This window comes from Caretta caretta, chromosome 11 (assembly GCF_965140235.1).
Source record: "Caretta caretta isolate rCarCar2 chromosome 11, rCarCar1.hap1, whole genome shotgun sequence".
NCBI classification, from domain to species: Eukaryota; Metazoa; Chordata; order Testudines; family Cheloniidae; genus Caretta; species Caretta caretta.
The window spans coordinates 9195096-9215906 of record NC_134216.1 but is presented as its reverse complement, the minus strand read 5'-3'; the positions used below and the strand labels follow the sequence as shown (position 1 = coordinate 9215906).

Below are 20811 nucleotides of genomic sequence, written 5' to 3'. Positions count from 1 at the left end.
TGGAAGCAGTTGGTTCTTGTCTCTGGAATGGTCCAAACCAACATTCCAGCTCCAAATCCCTTTCCAAATTATGCAGCTGTGACCCCTTTTTATAGTGCTGGTAAAGGGCAAAAGAAAATATGATTCAGTGCCAGAACGGATGCCGGCTCTAAAACATCCACCTGCTGTCAAAAGCTTAACTGCTGGCAGGATATGACAACATCTGTAAAGTATGTGCTAAGGAGAACTCCATAGTCCCAATTACTGCTAATTACTCAGTTCCATAAAAACCTTCACCCCTGTGCTGAAAACACAGCAGCAAAGTGGAGCCTTGCTCTTACCTGGTGCAAGTCTAGATTCATATTTTACAAGGATAGGGAAGATCAATCTCTGAAGACGATAAAACAAATCAGAGAACAGTTCTGCAGCTGTATTGTTACATGTATAGACTAATAGACTTATTTCTCTCTGAACAGAATCTAGCTGCCAAAATCATGATCCCTCCACTCTCCCCCGCTCCTATGACTTCAATAAAATACATCAACAGGAAGTCCTAAAATAAAATACTTGGGTTTGGATTTTTTAGATTCAGCGTTTTTTCAGCCATCCCCCATCCCTCCCAAGGTCAGACATGCAGATCCTGCCTTCGCTGGCCACTGAGATCAGTGGATTTGATGGTCTGTGAGACTTAGCAGCATGGGGAAACAAATGCTCATTAAAACAGAGTAACTTGCCCGCTCAGTCACAGCAAGGTATGGCTGCCTGGGCAGGAACAGAATTTAGCAACCTTGAGAATAAACTCAGGGTTTTGTTCATGCCAATCACAGAGCACGTTAAACTATGGACTAAAAGTACAATAGACTAAAACACTGCAGCTTGCTCACATTGAAAAACTAGCATGCTGTACATGGTATATTGTAGACTAGATGGTGACTAGCCCTCTGAAGATGTAGAAGGGCCTTAACTTCACCATTGTTCCAAAATCTCAGCCTTTGTGGCACTGAGACACCATGGTGATGGACCTGGTAGAAATGCCAATGGACAGATCATGCTCAAGGGCATATTTTATAGTGGGAGGAATGGGGTGAAGATAAGCCAAAATCACAGGAGGCTGCAGCATTCAGAATTGGCTTAGGTTTACTTTAGAGCAGTGGTTCTCAACTGTGGTCCATTGCTTGTTCAGGGAAAGCCCCTGGCGCATGTCCGCAGGTTCAGCCAATTGCAACTCCCACTGGCTGCGGTTCACCGCTCCCTTGGCCCGCGCCGCTTCCCGCAGCCCCCATTGGCTTGGGACGACGAACCGCGGCATGGCAGCAGAAGGGCCAACACACTGGCAGTGTTTTATTTCCCACTGCACTGGGGACGATCAGGGTGTTTAGAGCCCCTGCGTAACATGGGATGAGTCCCCGAGCAGCAGAGTGGACATTGTGGCAGTGGCGATGGCTGGGGCTAGCCACCCAGGCCTGAACCCAGAGGATTGGGTGGGCTTGGACTCGGGTGGCTCATCTGAGCTGCCACTGCCCAAGCAGCAACACCCACAGTGCTATTTTTAGCATGCTAGCTCGAGCAGAGCTAGCCCAGTCTGTCTACCGGCACTGGCAATGACACTTCCCAGATGCAGCACAGACTTACCCACAGGGTTCAGTGACTGGGCTATGCAGGTGCTTTGTGTCCAACTGCCCGTTACAGGAGAGGAGATTCATCCCCCCCAGCAGCCATATAAGATCCCCTACACACAGACCTTTTATTGGGCTTTGCAAGGGGAACCAGAATTACACCCTCAGCAGCTGAAACATAAGACTATCAAATAATCTAATCTAAGGCTTCGCTGCAACTAAACTCTTCAAGGAACTGTGAGCTGATCTTGCAGTGTTTGTACACTGTACCTCTAATTTGCACTGTTAGTGGCTCCCACAGTGAGCTCCTGCTGTAAAGTATCCTGATCTTGTGATGAAAAGTGACGACAAATGCACAGAAATCCAAATTTATTGCTGGGGTTTCTTTCCAACATTACTCACATGGACGAGCTGCTCCTGCGTGTCATATTCCTTTATGCACCCTTCCCAGTGACAATTTGTCTCATAAATAACGTCAGGCTCCTGTTTACATTCATCCTTATCTAGATCTTCTTTCAGGTCTGTCAGATGCTCCTATAACACACAGAGTATTACATAAAGTGAACTTGTTTCATCTGAATTCCTCAGTCCCTCGTAGATTACAGGGCAGGTGTTAATTGATCATAAAGGAAAGGACAACTCATTATAACAATGTAACATTCTGGATTATCATGAAATACTGAGTTAAAAAGGGTCTTGCAGTTATGGATCTGCCCGAGGAAATCACCGCTAGTGACAGGCTAATCTTAAAATGTTTGGGGGTCTGATTTAGATAAACACCCACATCTTTGGACTCCCACCAGCTAGATCAGATATAGAGTGAGGAAAGACTACAGAGTCCATCGTATTTATACACCCACAATTACTCTAGGGTAATACTATTATCCACATTTTACAGAGGGGATACTGAGGCACAGTGGGACTAAGAGATTCACCACAGTAAGTCTCAAGGAAGAGCAAAGACTTGAACTAAGGCCTTCTGAGTCCCAGGCAAGTACCCTAAGCACTGGACCATCCTTCCTCTCTTGTGAATATTTTGTTTCTTTTGCTACCTGGCTCTAACTGGATGGAATAAGAAAATGGAAGGGGAAAATAGCCACTGAATCTTTTCAAACCATTCAAAAAGTTCGGTTGAGTCTTGTTGTATCCACACACATCTGTCCTTCCTCTACAATGATAGGTAATAATAGGTAATAATAATAATACTTAGCATTTATACAGTGGTTTGCATCCTTAGAGCACTTTACAGGCACAAACTAATTAATCCTGAAAACATTCCTAAGAGGTAGGCAAATATTAATATACCCATTGTACCAAAGGGGAAAATGAGGCAGATAGTTTAAGTAACTTGACCAAGACCATACATTGAGTCAGTGTCAGAGTAGAACTCAGGAACTTCTGTCTCCTGCTCCAACCTTAGTCCACTACCATCATATAGCCAACTGAGCCTATGGTTGGAAACCTTCCAAGTTCTAATCCTGACCTCTTGTCAAGTTGCTTAAACTGCTCTGTGCCTCAGTTTCCCCATCTGAAAATGAGGGAAATAATATTTTCCTCTCTTTCTGCAGTATTATATGGATTGAATAGTTAAAGATTGTGAAGTGATTTGAACATCTACAGCACTATGTAACAGCAAATTATTATAATTAAGATGTAATGATGATTTAACGCACAGGCCTTGTAGCAGCCATGTGTATCGCAGTCATTTCCAGCACGACACAGTCTGTTTTCACTGGAACGTGACAATCAGAAGCAACTATTTACCAGGGAACATAATGCTACAGCAGGGGTTCTCAAACTTAATTCCACCACACACCCCTTCTGACAAAAAATGGCTACATGACCCCAGGTCCCCGCTCCTTCGATGAAGTGAGCTGTAGCTCACGAAAGCTTATGCTCAAATAAATTTCTTAGTCTCTAAGGTGCCACAAGTACTCCTTTTCTTTTGGTGAATACAGATGAACACGGCTGCTACTCTGAAACCTACAGTGGTAGAATTATACTTGTAAATTTCCCCATGTAGGCAAGCCCTAAAGTTGGGAGGGGAGCAGAGAGGTGAAGTGACTTGATCAAGGTCACCCAGCAACTCAGTGGCAGAGTTGGGAACAGAACTCAGCTCTTCTGATTCCTACTCTAGTGCCCTATTCACTGAACCATACTAAGGAAAAGGCATGATTTTACTGGAGACCAATGCAAACTCATTTGAAAAGGGATGATATGCTGTGACCTTACACTATTATATTAACTTCAAGCTTCTTGTCCTCATTGTTAGAACTCCTCATGACTCTGCCACTTCTCACTTATTGACCAGGATCACATTGCCTCCATCCACTGTGCTCCACCAACAAGTCCATCTTTGAACCCTTCTTTAGCCACTATTCCCAAGCTGTTATAGCAGTTTCTTCCCCCTTATCCCTTCAGCATGGAACACCCTGCCTGAAGTTTCAGAGGAACAGCCGTGTTAGTCTGTATTCGCAAAAAAAAAAAAAGGAGTACTTGTGGCACCTTAGAGACTAACCAATTTATTTGAGCATAATAATTTATTTGAGCTCAAATAAATTGGTTAGTCTCTAAGGTGCCTGCCTGAAGTGACCATCAGGCCACCCACCTCTCCTCTTTCAAACCTTTTCTCGAGACCCACTGGAGTGTTGCGATGATTAACTAGTTCATGCTCGTACAGAGCTTGGAAGGTGAGAAGTGCTACATAAAAGCTCAAGTATTATTATTAAAGCAGCTGTCATGGTATCATATGCCAGGTGTGACTTTTATGTACATTTTTTACAACTCATGCATGGAGAGATTTGTTCTAATTAGCCCTTGATTATTCTTTTGAAAAGGCTGCTCTGATCACAGAAAATTGCTGAAAGTTACAAAACAATTTCTGAGGAAAGGTAGAATCTTTAAAACATATATCAGAGGCCTGTACAAAATCAGAGATGGAAAAGTCTTAGGACATTCAGAGGTGCTGACTACATACAGCTCCACTAACTTCAGCTGGAGTTGTGGGTAGAGCTGGTCAGGAATTTTCTGTCTAAATGTGTTCCCCCCGCCCCCAAGTCCCCGTCAGAAATGCAGTTTCTGCCAAATGCAGTTGTTGCTGAAATTTTTTGATTTTCTATCAGGAAAACAGAAATGAAATATTTCGGTTCAGGTTGGGTCGACTCATATCAAAATATTTCAGTTTGTCCAATTGAACCTAAACATTTCATTTCAGGTCAGTCAGATATTAATCTGTGACTGACTGAATTGCCATGGCATCTTGTGCCCCCATGGACTGGGCTCCTTGACTAGACTAACAGATTTATTTGGGCATCAGCTTTCGTGGGTAAAAAAACCCCGTAACTCCATGCATCTGAAGAAGTGGGTTTTTTACCCATGAAAGCTTATGCCCAAATAAATCTGTTAGTCTTTAAGGTGCCACCAGACTCCTCGTTGTTTTTGTGGATACAGACTAACACGGCTACCCCCTGATACTTGACTGGACTACATCTCCCACACTGCACTGCTGCTTTCCCTGTGGTTGAACCACTGTAGGACATTATGGGAGTGCTATGATTGCTGTGCATGATGGCAGATATCCAGCTGGGGAGCCTAGCTCATGGGGTGGGAGTTGGGGCATGAGGCACCAAGCCATAACTCCAATGAGGCACCAGAGCAGCTCAGGTAGATGCTGGCCAATGTTGAATTGAAACAAAATGCAACATTTCCAAATTAACATATAGTGATAGACTCAAGCTCAATCTATTTAGCTTAACAAAGAGAAGATTAAGGTGTGACTTGATTATAGTCTGTATGTATCTAGATGGGGAACAAATATTTAATAGAGGATTTAATTTAATATTTAATAATCTAGTGGAGAAAGGTAAAACACGATCCAATGGCTGGAAGTTGAAGCTAGACAAATTCTGACTGGAAATAAGACATACATTTTTAATGGTGAGAGTAATTAACAACTGAAACAACCATGGGTTGTGGTGGCATCACTGAATTTTTAAATCAAGAGTGGATGTTCTTCTAAAAGATCTGCTTTAGGAATTATTTGGGGACGTTCTATGGCCTGGGTTATACAGCAGGTGAGACTAGATGATCACAGGGGTCCCTTCTGGCCTTGGAATCTATGAACTTTTCATTCCACAAAAATAAAATAAAATAAAATAAAATAAAATAAAATAAAATAAAATAAAATTCGATTTTTGATTTTGATTGGGTTAACAATAAATGTCAAAATATCGGCATTTCCTTCAGAATGGAAATTCCAGTCTTCAATGAGCTCTAGCTGTGAGTGCTCAGACCTGCTGAAAAACAGGTCCCTTTTGTACTAAGTCATCTAAGTCTATTCTTTCTGCCAATGCAAGATTGCCCCCTACAGGGTATTTCCAATACTTTGTCCAATCAGTTTTTAAAATGTTTCAAGCCATGGAGCCTACACTTCTCTTGGGAGACTGAGCCACAGATCTCCTCATTAGGAACTGTTTCCAAATACCCAGCCGACATTTTTCTTTTGTTAATTTCATCCAATTACTGCTAATTAAATCTCCTTGCATCACTCTACATGATTCTTCTCTTTTTTGGGCACTTACTTTATTCATAGGACATAGTGAGTCAGATAATAAGAAAAATACACGTACACAATTGCATTGGTATTCCCCATGATTCTCAAAAAGAAAAGGAGGACTTGTGGCACCTTAAAGACTAACAAATTTGTTTGAGCATAAGCTTTCGTGAGCTTCAGCTCACTTCATCGGATGCAGTGAGCTGTAGCTCACGAAAGCTTATGCTCAAATAAATTTGTTAGTCTCTAAGGTGCCACAAGTCCTCCTTTTCTTTTTGCAGCTACAGACTAGCACAGCTGCTACTCTGAACCCCGTGATTCTGTAAATGTGATCACCAGTATTGGCCATGCACTTCTCAAAATCTGTATGTAATAAAGGAGGATGGTGCCAGTAAATTTGCAGTAGTCTTTCCCAGGGCTCATCCGATACATATGCTTGGGAAGACAGGAAATTTCTTTCAGATCTCTTTCATTTTACTACAAGAAATAAATATGCGGCCTTATTAGCCGGGGCGGTGGCCAGATTGGTTTTTTAGGTCGTGTGCTTTCTGCTGTTGTGTGTTGTTGCACTCCTAAACACAAAGCTCAAGAGAGATGCCTCTTTGCCCTAATCGTGCTGACTACAGCATGTTTATCTTTCCCTGATATGCTATCTTCATCAATTTTACCAGCCCCCAGATGATTGCACAAGTTGCTGTCCCCATGCATCATGCTGAAACCTGCTTCTGAACCAGTGCAGAAAGAGGAATTTGTCATAAACTCTTCTGTTCACTTGACAATAACACAGCCTAATATTTCATGAAAATGAAGTGCCCAGAGCACTTCTGATAGTTTACAGGTGTGATAAAGAACAGTCAGATGGATATTGTCAGCCATTAAACAGTTTGCAATAGCAGAGCTCTGAAAAGAAAACAAAGGTCTGTGGACCCTTCTCAGTGTCAAAAGTTGTGTCAGTGATGTAAAGAATGATGCTAAGAGCAATTCCGTACTCAGAAGTGAAGAAGCTCTTTCTCAGAGCTTTCTACCTACATGCAAGACTTCCTTGTAATCTATGTTTGCTTTGAGACATCAATATTGCTTGCTATGCACTGAGGAAGGGTCAAGCATAATTTTTATAAGTTACCAGGGCTGAAATAGTCCATCCTTCTCTCTTTCTTCCTGGGCAATGCACCAGGAATCCAACTCCCAAGAACCCATATAATATTTCCCTCAATAAATCACAGAAACCCTGCTCCTGTACCTTGTTGGGTCTCTTTATTTGAGATCAGCTCGGTTGCCTTGCAAACTTTGATGCCTCATTACAAATTGCAAAGAAACATGAAGTGAATACAATGAAGACCCATCAGCTCACTGCATTAGGTCAACAAGACAATTTATGCCAAGACGGTTACCTGTGTGGCTGGGGAAGCTGGTGGCATACCCTCAACTTCAGTCTTGACTTTGCTGCGCTTGTGAATTACGGGATTGACTGTGCTGCTCACGGCTGACTCGCTGCTCTGCTTGTTCTAGGAAAGAAAAATTGGGGGTGATGTGGCATTAGGGTTTGAAAGAAAAAAGATGCAATACAGCCTCATAACATCGTCTCCAGTTTATGGCAAACTGGTGAGGAAAAAGAACTGGGCTGGTCATTGGGGCCACCTGTCCAGGACACAGACCAGTGCTGGTTGTCTACACTGGGTGAATTTTACCCATTTGGAGTGTGCACGGAGAAAGACACAGATTGAGAGAGAAGGAGAGAGAGAGAGAGAATAAAGGAAAGAGGGAAGGCCTGAAAAAAGCAGTTGTGCATATTTAGGGATGCCATTCCCAACTCAGCCACTGCTTCAGTTTCAGAACTAACTAGATCCTGTCAAATTTAGCCAACTGTTGATTAACACCCACACTGCCACCCCTCCACCCCAAGAACAAGCCATGGTTTATTTCTCCAAACAAGATGAAATAACATGGTAAGAAACCAAATAGTTTCTATATTCTGGTTTCATGTGGCATTGTCTTTATACTGTGTGTGTACATGAGAGAGAGTGTACACACTTGACTTTGCTCCAGAAAAAAATAAGAGAGGCTACAAGAGAAAAAGCACAAGACACACACACAAACAACAGTCAATTAAATTAGAATATTAAAACTGTAATGACATTGCTATTTATTACTCAAGATCCGTACAGTATTTATGTAAACGGACACCCCACTTCCACCACCTACATTATTTTGGAACTCAGTTTGTTAGGAATGAAATAAAGCAGAAGAAAACAAAACCAGTCAAATAACTCTTCAATAACAAACCAGAGTGTGCAGTCCAGCACCCATGAGATACTCTAGAATAATAAACCAATCTGGACAGTCTACTCCAGAACAATAAAATACAATAACAAACTGAAATGGGTATGTAATGGAGTGAAATAATTCTTTTGGTTGTGACACAATGGTAGTTTAAACTTCCAAGTACTGACAGTAAGAAGCCAAAATTATTAAAAATATGCCATGTGTACTCACTAATATTCAGCTGGTGTGTGTACTCAAGGTTTTCATATGTTTGGTGCCTGTGCATCGATTGTGTATGGCTAATTTTGAAAATTGGGCCCACAAGTTTGTAAAACAGACAATAAAATCAATACAATTTACACCCAAACCAAGAGCCCATTTCACAACTGTCTTCCCAATGTCATTTGAAAAGTCGGGGGGCATGTTAAAAATTCCTCTGGAATGGATTTCTAAAATGAAAAACAGCCCCTTCTTTAGCACAAAAGGGAAACTGGGATCTGACGTGGCCATCAGTCCTAAAATGCTTTGCATTTTGTATCTTAGCAAACATAGTGAGGGAAAGAATATAGTGGTTTTAAAAATATCTGCATGATTTACAACATTAGCAGAGGAGCAGGTCAAACAAAGGAAAAGCAGATTGGTGAATACACTACTTCAATTTGATTCACTGCTTTTAAACTCCAATATAGCAAAGCACTTAAGTTCCTTTGACTTTAATGGAACCTAAGAACTTAAGTGTTTCACTAATAGGGATAGACTTATAAATATGGCTAAGTGCTTTGCTGAATAAAGGCCCTAGAGGGTCATAATATGTTATTTGCAAATATGCACATGGCTGCTTCACAGTCACAAAAATGCTTTGTAGTTACATCTGATGTTTGCTGTTTGCCATTTGTCACTCTCCTGTAGAAAACTTTCATCATCCAATCAGAGAGTAGAAAATATAACATGACCAATCAGATGAATAGCAGTCACCATGAACATTATGGGTGAAATCCTGGCCCTACTGAAATCAGTGGGAGTTTTGCCATCAATGGGGCCAAGTTTCCCCCTAAGTGGTCTACTTGTTGTAACCCGTCTGTGAGTCTTTGCTCCCCGTAGACCACATTTACAGAATTATGAGACTGCTTGATACCCTGGATGGGACACCCACCGCTTGCACTGATGAACTCTGGATACATGAGCAGAATTTAGGAATGGCCTGATAACTTAAACCAAGAAAAATCCTGAATGCATTTAATTTTTGTTCAGATTTTCAGATGCACTGCCCACCCACAACTCCAACTAAAGTCAATGAGAGCTGCAGATGCTCAGAACCTCTGAAAATTAGGCCCTATTTGATCAGCTCTAATGGATATGCTTTTTCAAGTGCAGCTAAATTTCACTGCTTGGCTGTATTAAACACATCACATTACCTGAACTGGCTCCTACCTGATTAGAGTCAGATATGCAGCTGTTGTTATTACTGATCTGAGCAGGAGCTGGGTTGACAGAGATAACTGCCATGTGTTGTCGTGGAGGGAACGTGGGGGAAGGCTGGATCAAAGGAGGCGTATGTCCAAATGCTGAGCTCAAGCCTCTCTGCTGACTCAGGATCTGCTGGTAAGTCACTGGGTTAATGGGATGGGGGAAGCTGAATGCTGGACTGCAATAAATATACAAATAGAGGAGGAAAAATTACAAGGAGAAGTTATTTTAAAAAAAGAATTAAAACCTTGGCTAGTGATTGAAGAAAGGGTAGAACTTCCTGCTGATTATGGGAAAGAGGATAAAGTGGGGAAACTAGATTTTCTTTAATCTTCCATGATATACAGTATGGGATATTTTTTACACAGATATTATTGGTCTCATCTGTACTTTGGTATATTTGTGGACCCCTTCTAGTCACACAGTACTGCTAGAGATTTCTTTTTTTACGGTGTTTGAAAAGAATGGATTACAATGGGGGAAAAACTCACACATCTTGCTTCGCAACAATGCAAGGTTTTTCCAGGTAGACCTTTTTTGCAACTTCCCAAGCTTGTGGCTACACTACTCTTAATACAGAAGTGAAGTCACCTGGCTGTCAGGCACAAATTGCAGAGGGAACATTTAACAATCAATTTTACATATTTAAAAAATATGAAATTTACTCTGCATTCAACTGAGCTGAAAGATGGCTCACGGGACTACTAAAATATGTAACCCTTCTTCTGCAGGTCATTAGTTCAAGCCCAATTTAGATCACTCATAGCCAGAAATCATTCCCATCTAATAGTTATCTGGTTGCCAGTGTGGTTGCAGACTAGGATGTAGTAGACACACCATAAAAACTACCATCAGAACTGCCAACTTTGCTAGTAGTCTTCCAATTCCACTGCTATCAATCTGGCACTTTAGGGGCTGATCCAATGAACATTTATATACATGTAACTTTACTCACAAGCAAAATTACCCACAGGCACAAGTGCTTGCAGGACTGGGCCTTAATTAGCAGTATGTTCATGTTTTTATTTTAAATAATAAACTTGACTAGGCAATTAAGGCTGCTTCTATTCTAAACCAGCTAATGACAACATGACCAAAAAGCAAAGGCCAAAGTCACTACCCTGTTAAAAAGCCCTTGTGGCTAAATAAATGTTAATGGTTAATGACATAATAAGAGCTGATGACAGGTTACTGTAGAACAACTGTTCTATATAACGGAACCATCAGAAAACTCACTTTATAACATATGACCATCCCTCTGTGGTGAGATGTATTAATTTGCGTCACTGCTGCCACTGATGAACTTTTAAGTGGTTAAAAATAAAAAAAGTCAATCTGCACACAATTTATTAGCCGTTAAACTGTTTTCTATGTATGACACACACTTAAAATTCTTAAGATTTAACATATGCCTTGTAAAATACATATTACATGGTTCTAAATTAATTATTATTATTATTGTGGTAATGCCTAGAGGCCACTAGTCAAGGATCAGGACCCCATTGTGCTAAGCAACGTACACAGATATAATGAAAAGATAGTTCCTGGCTCAAACAGTTTACAGTTTAAGTATAAAACAAGAGATTTGAGGTGGATCCAATAGACGGGGAGAACTCATGGGAACAGTGTGATGATAAGTATGATGAGTAGTTAAAATCTTGAGGTTTCCTAAAGCTAGAATTATGTTATAAGTACTTCAAAAATTTTACCTGACAAAGCAACTTTTCTATTAATATCTAACTTTTACTAACAATAAGATCAATCATTGTTTAGGACTGCATTGCTTCTATGAACTCTTGCATTTCTTTCTAGGTGTCTATAATAACATTATTAATAGGAAAAAAACCCCATACCTAACTTCTCAGTGGTAAAAATAATAACACTACAGTGTGAAACCTGCCTTAAGCAACCACTCAAGGATCTGACAAAATTTGTTCCTTTAAGGGAAGTGCTTTTTAATTAAGGATGGAACAGGATTTTACTCAAGAGCCTAGATTTTTAAAAATCAGCATTTAAAGTTAGGCTCCTAAGTCCACACAGGAATTAATTTTTTAAAATCTTGGCCAATACATTTGGGGATACTTTGAGGTAGTTTTCTAAGATGTGAGATTTCCTAACAAGGCCAGTCAAGCCATTCACAGCAAACATTTTAATAGATGAATTTAGCCTTTCTTCTGCTTGCAAAGAGGTATGAACATATTATTATTAATAAAAATCTGGCAACCAGTATTCCCTCCCCGTAAAAATATATACACTCTAAAATACCACCATATCCACCATTGCAGAAGAAACAGGCTAAATGTAGATTACCCTTCCACATGCACGAAATCAAAGAGAGGTTTCATTTTAATATACAACACAGACCCAATGTACATTTTTGGAACAAGATTCCATACAATCCTAGATGGCCAAAGCTTGAAAGGTTCCTTTCGTACAGCTTTCGTTCTGACAATGGACTAATTATATAGGCACAAGATCAAAGAAACGAAAGGCTAAATGGAGCTGCTCGCCCTGCTTTACCTTATTGCCCCGGCAGATAAATGGCCATAGGAGCCACTAGCTGCAGAACTACCTCTGGAGTTATTAATATAAGCCACCAGGGAGTTAGGGGAGGTCCTGATCATTGTCTGAAGATCAATGCTGGCATCAGAAAGCGGGGATATGGAGAGGGCTCGCTTTCTGCTTAATCTTGGAGTAACCCTTGGGCTTGAAAATCTTGACACTGTAGGAAAGAAAAAAAAAGTGTGCCTAGTTAGACAAAAGCAGGCGCTCCTTGTTTCAGTTTTTATAGGAAGAATAAATGAAAGCAGTTAACAGCACAGTACCTTGCTTTGTAACACTTATTTTAACATTGGGAGTGGGATTTGACCTGGGAACACACGGAAGAGTTGCGTCCATGTGCACACACACATACACTCTCTCTCTCTCTGTGACTCACACACACTACAGACAAATTCTTTTTGTTGCCATTACAGTGATTCTTATGGAAGAGAAGAAGCAGGAGTCAGGTGCAATCATTATAATGGGGATTCTTGATTGAGGCTGCTGAACTTTGGTTTTGCCTGATTTTCCAGCTCTCAGGCTGCCTGATTCCACCACACAGGCTCTTCTTGAGACCCCAGATTTAGCACAGAACGTAAGTATGTGATTAACTTTAAGCATGTGAGTAATCACATTGAGGTTGATGGGGTAGCTTGCTGAATCAGGGCCAATAAGCCCTGAGCAAGGATTATCACTTTCTCACTTGCACCACTTCTGCACTGACATAACTTCAGTGGCTTCACCAGTGCAAGGGAGAGAAGTGTCGGGCGACCAGTTTCTTAAAAAAATAGGGCCCAATCATGCACATGCTCTGTGTAAGGGGCTCCTAGGGTCTGACTCAAAGTCCACTTAAATCAATGGGAGTCTTTCCATTGACTTCCATGGACTTTGGATGAGGCCCTTGTTGCATTAGCAATGACTGCAGGATCTGCTGTCTAGTTTGTCTTGCTGTGTTTTTTTACAGCACCTTACCCAGTGGGGACTTGGTCCATAACAGGGTTCCGAGGTGCTATACAATACACAGTACAAAGAAATAACATATCAATAATAGGAATACTTTTATTCATTTTGATTTTCTAAAAAGCGGATGAAATGCTGATTGCCAGAGTTTTCACTAAATGAAGAGTCTGCAGGGTGGGTAACAAGCTGTTCGTTCACTAGAAGAGCCTGGATAAACACGAGGTTCCAAAGGGTCCATTTTTAATTAGTTTTACTTAAAAATAATTAACAGATGTATTTATTCCTCCAATCTTTACTCACAGATAGATACTATAAGGTTGCAGAAGAAACACTGCATTCTTCTTTCCAAACTGAGTGGTTTTCAATGCCTGCTTTAAGGTCCCAGCTGCACACAGCGATAACTATGGAACTACTTATTATTGGCACCTCCAAAATTTTATACGCCCCAAATTTTACATTAGAAGGGACTGCTTGGCTCACAGGGATGATAATGGGACATGATGCCCTGTGCATCTCATCCCTAGTAGAGCTGTCTGGAAAATGGGGAGAGGAGATAATCATGATTTCACCCCTCCATTTTTCAACAACATTTTGAAACTTCTGACCAGCTCTAATCACAAGTTCAGATCCAGATGAGGTGAGCATCAGTTAAAAAAACGTTCCCATATGATGATGGTTTGGGGACCTATGTTAAATGGGATGGAGGCCTGATTCTTAGCAGAGAGGCATCTTTCTTACCAAAAAACACCATCAAATTGGGCAACAGTTGGCACCCTCGTTAGCATTCTCAGAAGAGGGGCTCTATTGAATGAGAAAAGGAGGAGAGATGTAGAGAGCTTCTTGTGTTCACGTGAATACACTTGTAGATACCTGGGTGATGGACAAGGTTTAAGTACCAAGAGTGATAGAAGTACAGCATGGGGATGGAGGCTGTACTGCACTGATCCCTAGATCCTCTCCAAGCTTAGGGGTGAATGTAGGGAAGCTGCTGACCTTGCTTTCAGTCCTTGGAGGACAAAAAAGAGCTTCAGTCTCTGGGGCTGTCAATCAACACCTTGTACCAGCACTAAATTAACTTAAAACAGAAAAAGCCCCTGAAGATTACTCTGAACACGGTGATTTTCAATGACTTAGCAGTAAGAGAACTGGACTGGAATAGCACCGCATCAGAGCAGAAGGAGAATCTTAGAAATTGGGTATGTGCATTTGTCTAGGGGAGGGAAGGAAATGAAATAAGCACTAGCACAGTGCTGAGCATCCAGTTAATGAAAGAGGTGAGACTCCAGGAGCCTAGAAAGTAAATTAAGAGTTTTAAGAAAACCTATTTGACAGCTCAAGTATAAAGTGCAGGCTCTTACCCTCAGAGGGGACCTGCCAGGGCCTGGACCCTATGAACAACTGTCAGTCAATCAGGCATGAAGTCATTTCCACCTTACCTGGTTTTGGTTGTGGGAGTCTGAAATAAATGGAGAGCTTATACTGGACTAATTTGGACTCTCTCAGCACTTAGGTGTGTTAGTGACTGGAACATGTGACTTCGAAGGGCAAATTCGGACTGACACCATCTGCAAATCAATGGGGCTGCACAGGTTGTAGTCAGGGCAGAATTTGGGTCTGAGCTTTGCAAAATATTAGAGGATCAGATCCAACTATTTGACTGAGGCCTATCTACACCTGGAACTGTGGGTCACGCCGAAAGTAGTGGGAGCAGCATATATACTGTGGTAGGTCACCTATTTTTCTAGGTTTTTGTATTTAGAAGATGCCACTGCCATGTAATCCAAAATGACTACCTGCTAGGCTCCTCCTAGCCTGCTAATAGGCCCATGTGACAAACCCAGTCTGCATTCAGCACCTGCATTTCAAGCCCCTTTCCTCAGTAGGTGAGAGTACAATATTACAAATTCTTTCTTTTCCAGCAGCTGTCTCTGCTGAGCCCCTACCTCGCAGGGGTCTTGTGAGGATAAGTACATTAAAGACTGTGAGGCACTCAGGAACTTATATGGCCCCCATTACCATAGCTGTAGTATCTAAGATAGTTAGGCAGATGGTAAGGGCTCTTGTTTTTCCATACCTGCCTCACCTGCTAGGGCATCGATGGGGACCAATTACTATTTATGTAGTGCCAAATGTATGTTAGGCACTTTACACACAAATACGAGGACAAGATCCCAGCCTTGCAGACAACACATAGGTGAGGGGTGGTGAGATGGGATGTAACAAAAAGCGAGGGACAGAGCACAGTAACCAATGTGTCTTGCAGCTTTCATGATGTATGTTAGATCTTAAAAGCTGGTCATTCATTAACCCTTCTTTGAGGGGTGTAGTAGGATTTCACTTCACTTTGATCTAGTGCCCCTAACTGTTTTGTATTGGTGTACTCCTATACACCACACCTCAGGATAAATGAATTTTATGCTCACAACAACCCTCTGTGAGAGGGAAGCTCTACGACTAGCCTCATTTTACAGATGGGGAACTGAAGCACAGATAGATTAAGTGACTTTCCCAAGGTCACACAGGAAGTCTACAGTAGAGGCAGGAATGGAACCCAGGGCTCTTAAGTCTCAAGCCAGAGTTCAATCCATTAGATCACCCTTACTACTAGCTCTCAGCTGTATAAGAAGCATTTGGATTGATTCTGACAACTCCTTTCTGCAGTTCCATTTCACAGCATCTCCCCAATCACAAGGTGGAAGTGTCACTTTATCGTGGCTAATGTTAATGCAACCAAGAGACTCAACAACCCAGTGTTGCCAACTTCTGTGATATTACTTCAAGTTTCACAATCTTTGGAATTTTGTTTAGAACTTTTGCTCCTGGAAATACATGATTAGGTGAGAATCATGGCTCTCCTTTTCGCTTTTACAAAAGTAAGTGTCTAGCCCTCATGGTTGTAAAGAAAAGCCTAATGTGACCCAAATGCAACCTAAAATCTCAAAAGCCAGAACTGCAAATGTTATTTAAAAAAAATCTCATGAGTGATAAGACTTTGGGGGAGCCTGACTCCTGATTTTTGAATGGCTGGGGTTGGCCACACGGAGGCTTATTCTTGCCAGACTTGGTGCCATCTAAGTGGCAAGCTGGGGATGAACGGGCAGTTTTAAGGATGCAAATGCATTATAGATGCAAACATTTACTGAAAAAGGCAAGTCTGCTAATAGCAATAAAAACACTGCAGGATTTGTGTTAACCCATATGAACAGTAAAGTCTACCATGGTGCTGCTGTTCCTGACCTGAAGTGAAGGTAAAAAATGAACTACACAAGCAGAGATTGGCTAGAAACAAAAAGTCAGAAGCAAAAATTGCCAAACTTTGGATACTGACCTCAAACATTGCAGATGGCCCTTAAAACTTGGGCCTGAACAGACATCCTGCATCCAAACAACTCCTAACTTTAGGAATGTTCCAATCTGGATTCAGATCCGAACCGTGAGGCTGTGGCCTATCTCTAACATAGAATAAACATTTAAATATCTTAAGTTAACATTCTGGGTTTGGAGATAGGCCCCAGCCTCAAGGTTCGGATCTGGATCCAGACTGGAACATTCCTAAAGTTTGGGGTTGTTTAGATCCAAAGTTAGTTACACCCATGTAGAAACTGGAGGCAGCAGTCAAATGGCTGGAGCATTGGACTAAGACTCCTACTCCCAGCTCTGCTACGTGACCTCCGGCAAGTCAGTCAATGCCTCTGTTTCCTCCCACATCATTTGCCTTGTTTGTTTAGACTGTAAGTATTTTGGGGTAAGGGTTGTCTTGTTATGTGTTTGTACAGCACCTAGCACAATCAGGCTCTACTCTGAGCTGGGGCCTCTAGGTGCTACTATACTACATATTATATCTATCTAGATATAGATATTGTTTTCTGCATTTGCATTCCCACAGTCTTCTATTCCTGTAACAGAAGGAAGCAGGCCACATTTGACAGTCATATTTATCTCTGTTACTCCCACACCTCAAGGGAGATCTGTTTATTAATGTGCCACTTCCCTTGATAAATTACTAAATAGAAAGAAAAGCCTTGTACTCATTTCTCGCTGCTCCTTCCAGTGATTTATGTTCACAGAGCCGGTTCAGCCATCGGTCCCCATTAATCTGTAGAGGGAAGAAGTCCTGATGTCCAACAGAAGCTCTGGTTTTATTGGTGCAACCATTCAGTGCACCCTCCACTGCACGTAGGTAAATTCCTCTTCCCCCCCACCCCCGTGTAAAACTCTGCTGGAAGCTGTCAGATTCTGCAAGCTGGCCTGGGACTTTTCCAGCACAAATCAAGTAATATGCATTTTATTAGTGTCTGCTCTAATTTAGATCTTTCAGGCACTGTGGGATGTGTAAAGTGTTCTGATAGAGGATCTATGAGGCTGGGTGTATGTTTTACATTAGGGTCTCTCCGATATTAGGGGTTTTCACACATAAATTTGACCTCAAATCATGTTACACACGAATGATTCCGCTTCCAGTGCGGATAGCAACAAAAAGTACCCAAGAAGGAAGGTGACTAGGGAATATAAAGTTTGTTTTACTACATAGAAAATAAGCAGTAACAACCAGAGGAGCAGAATATATCTATGATAATTATTCAAAGCAGGTAATTAGCAGCACCATGGGCATTGTTAATAACCCTAACCTGCACCACTTTTCGCTCCAAGTGCAGGGCACATTTCTTTGACCTTGCCTTTGCTTATAGAAACACATAGCAACACGCCTGTTTAACTACAAAAACAACAACAAAACAACACACACGTGCTACTGAAACAAGCCACTTCACTCCACATACTTTTCCTTCTGGGGAGAGGATTAGAGAACAAAAAACACATGACAGATATTCATTCACATTGCACTACCGGAAGTCAGTCAGGTACTACGGGAATGAGTATGGGGTAAAAACCTATATAGTACAGAACATAATAATACTATTGGCCTGACATAATCCCTTATGGCGCCACACACTAATATTAGATGATAAACAGCAAGACAAATAACAATGAAGAGACACTTTGGTTAGGTTTGTCAGGGGGAGTTGAACTTGGGACTTCTAGATATAAAGCATGAGCCTTTACTCCCCTGGGCTAAAGGTCCAACATGTCCCCATGACACCTTTCAAAGGCAAATTTCAAGGACCTTTCCAGATATTAATTAAACCTCATGATACCCTGTGAGGCAGGTAAATATTAGACCCATTTTTCAAACACCTAGGCTTGTGTCTAACCACAATGACCCTTAAAATAAACTTCAAAAGTAAAGTCTCTCCCACCCCAGGCTCCCACTGCACACAGCCCCTCCTCCCTGAGGCTCCGTCTTTCTGCTCTCCCAGCATTCTCACTCCCAATTGCCAGGTTTATCTGTAGGAGTCTACTTGCTCCCAGCAGCCCCTGTCTTCCTGAGAACTCTTTCTTTCTGCAGGGCTTGCAGCCTGGCATCTTCCCGCTCCTCTTCATAGGGGCCAGATGATCCTTGCTTAGGTCTGTCTACTTAGTAACTAAGCGTTGGCTGACCACAGGCCTCTAGCCCTTAAGGGGAAAGCCACCCTGTTACAGGCAGTTTCCCTATTCTGAAATTGTCGAAAGGTCCCTTTCAATCTCTCAAAAACTCTCACGGGAAAGGGGAAAAACATTTCCCACTCAGCTGTACTAAAAAGTGACATTCCGAGGGCCAGACTGCCAGTCAATGGCAAAGTGAGACTATCCTTAGAGATGTGACACCCAGTTGCCTGCTCTAGTCAGTAGGTAACACTCTCACACAACTAAGAACCTAGTATTCCTAGCAGGCGTGGTCTTGTTCCTTTAAGAAAAACCCCTGTCCCTCCTGTGTCAGTGGCAGCTGAACTCGAGCTCCTTCTACCACTTCTATTTCAGCTCACGCTAAAGCCCATTAAAGTCAATGGGGGTCTTTCCACTGACCTTGATGGATTCTGGATCAGGGACTAAATTTGGATTTAGCAGCCTATCGTTAGGCACACAGGTTGGAAAATTTTGGCCTTTATTTTTTCAATTAATTTCCCTCCCCCAAACTCATAATGCACTAAGTTTTTGAAAAAAAAATCCTCATGGCCTGATCCCGATTAGTACTCAGAATTAAAGGTGCTGAACACCTCTCATGATCAGGCCCCAAGTGCGTGAGAATGATGAACTCAGTTTTTGTTAAAGTTAGAAAGACTTTATTACACCTACCTGAGAACTCTAGAGTTCTTCAACCTGAAATATATATATATTTCTGATAATGAAGAACAGAAAATGTTAAGCCAAAAGAATTCCCCCCATCCTTCAGCCCCAATTCAGAAGATTCAAAATGCGGGTTTAGAATGGAATGGGAATGGGGTTTAAACTAGAAGTTTAACTATGGACCCTTGATATGGAATTGTGGAGAACATCCCACATAAGATCAATAAAAACTTTACTTTCCTCCCTAAGGCATAAGAATGGCCATACTGGGTCAGACCAATGGTCCATTTAGCCCTGTATCCTGTCTTCTGACAGTGGCCAGTGCCAGATGCTTCAGAGGGAACGAACAGAACAGGCAATTATCAAACGATCCATCCCCTTCATCCAGTTCCAGTATCAGACAGGGAGAGGTTTAGGAACACCCAGAGCATGGGGATGTGTCCATGACCATGTTGGCTAATAGCCGTCAATGGACCTTTACTCCATGAACTAATCTAATTCTTTTTTGAACCTAGTTATACTTTTGGCCTTCACAACCTCCCCTTGCAATGAGTTGCACAGGTTCACTGTGCATTGTGTGAAGTACTTCTTTTTCTTTGTTGTAAACCTGCTGCCTATTAATTTAACAGGGTGACCCCTGGTTCTTGTGTGATGTGAAGGTGTAAATAACATTTCCTTATTTACTTTCTCCACATCATTAATGACTGTATAGACCTCGATCATATCTTCCCGTATCTCTTTTCTAATCTGAACAGTCCCAGTCTTTTTATTCTCTCCTCGTATGGAAGCTGTTCAATATCCCTAATAATTTTTGTTGTCCTTCTCTGTACTTTTCCCCCAATTCTAATGTATCTTTTTTGAGATGGGGCAACCAGAACTGCATGCAGTATTCAAGATATGGGTGTTCCCTGGTTTTATACACTGGCATTATGATATTTTTTCATCTTATTATTTATCCCTTTTCTAATGGTTCCTAACATTCGCCTCTGCACATTGAGTGGATGTTTTCAGAAACTTATCCACAATGACTCCAAGATCTCTTTCTTCAGGGGTAACAGCTAATTTAGACCCCATTATTTTGTATGTATAGTTGGGATTATGTTTTCCAATGTGCATTATTTTGCATTTATCAACATTGAATTTCATCTACCATTTTCTTGCCCAGTTACCCAGTTTTGCAAGATACCTTTGTAACTCTTCTCAGTTTGCCTTGGACTTAACTATCGTAATTTTGCATTGTCTGAAAACTTTGCCACCTCCCTGTTTACCCCT

The 20811-nt window shown here is 41.5% G+C and overlaps 1 protein-coding gene across 2 annotated transcripts in view; it reads right to left on the bottom strand.

Annotated features, from left to right (window-relative positions):
• Positions 1 to 20811, bottom strand: part of GLI2 (GLI family zinc finger 2) — a 246042-nt gene that overhangs the window by 21270 nt on the left and 203961 nt on the right. For both annotated transcript variants that reach the window (XM_048869923.2, XM_048869924.2), the window contains exons 6-9: positions 12397 to 12598; positions 9841 to 10054; positions 7539 to 7652; positions 1998 to 2129 (exon numbers count right to left, since the gene is read on the bottom strand). In XM_048869923.2, the coding sequence (XP_048725880.2) occupies positions 1998 to 2129; positions 7539 to 7652; positions 9841 to 10054; positions 12397 to 12598 (662 nt within the window). The remainder of the gene's footprint in view (positions 1 to 1997; positions 2130 to 7538; positions 7653 to 9840; positions 10055 to 12396; positions 12599 to 20811) is intronic.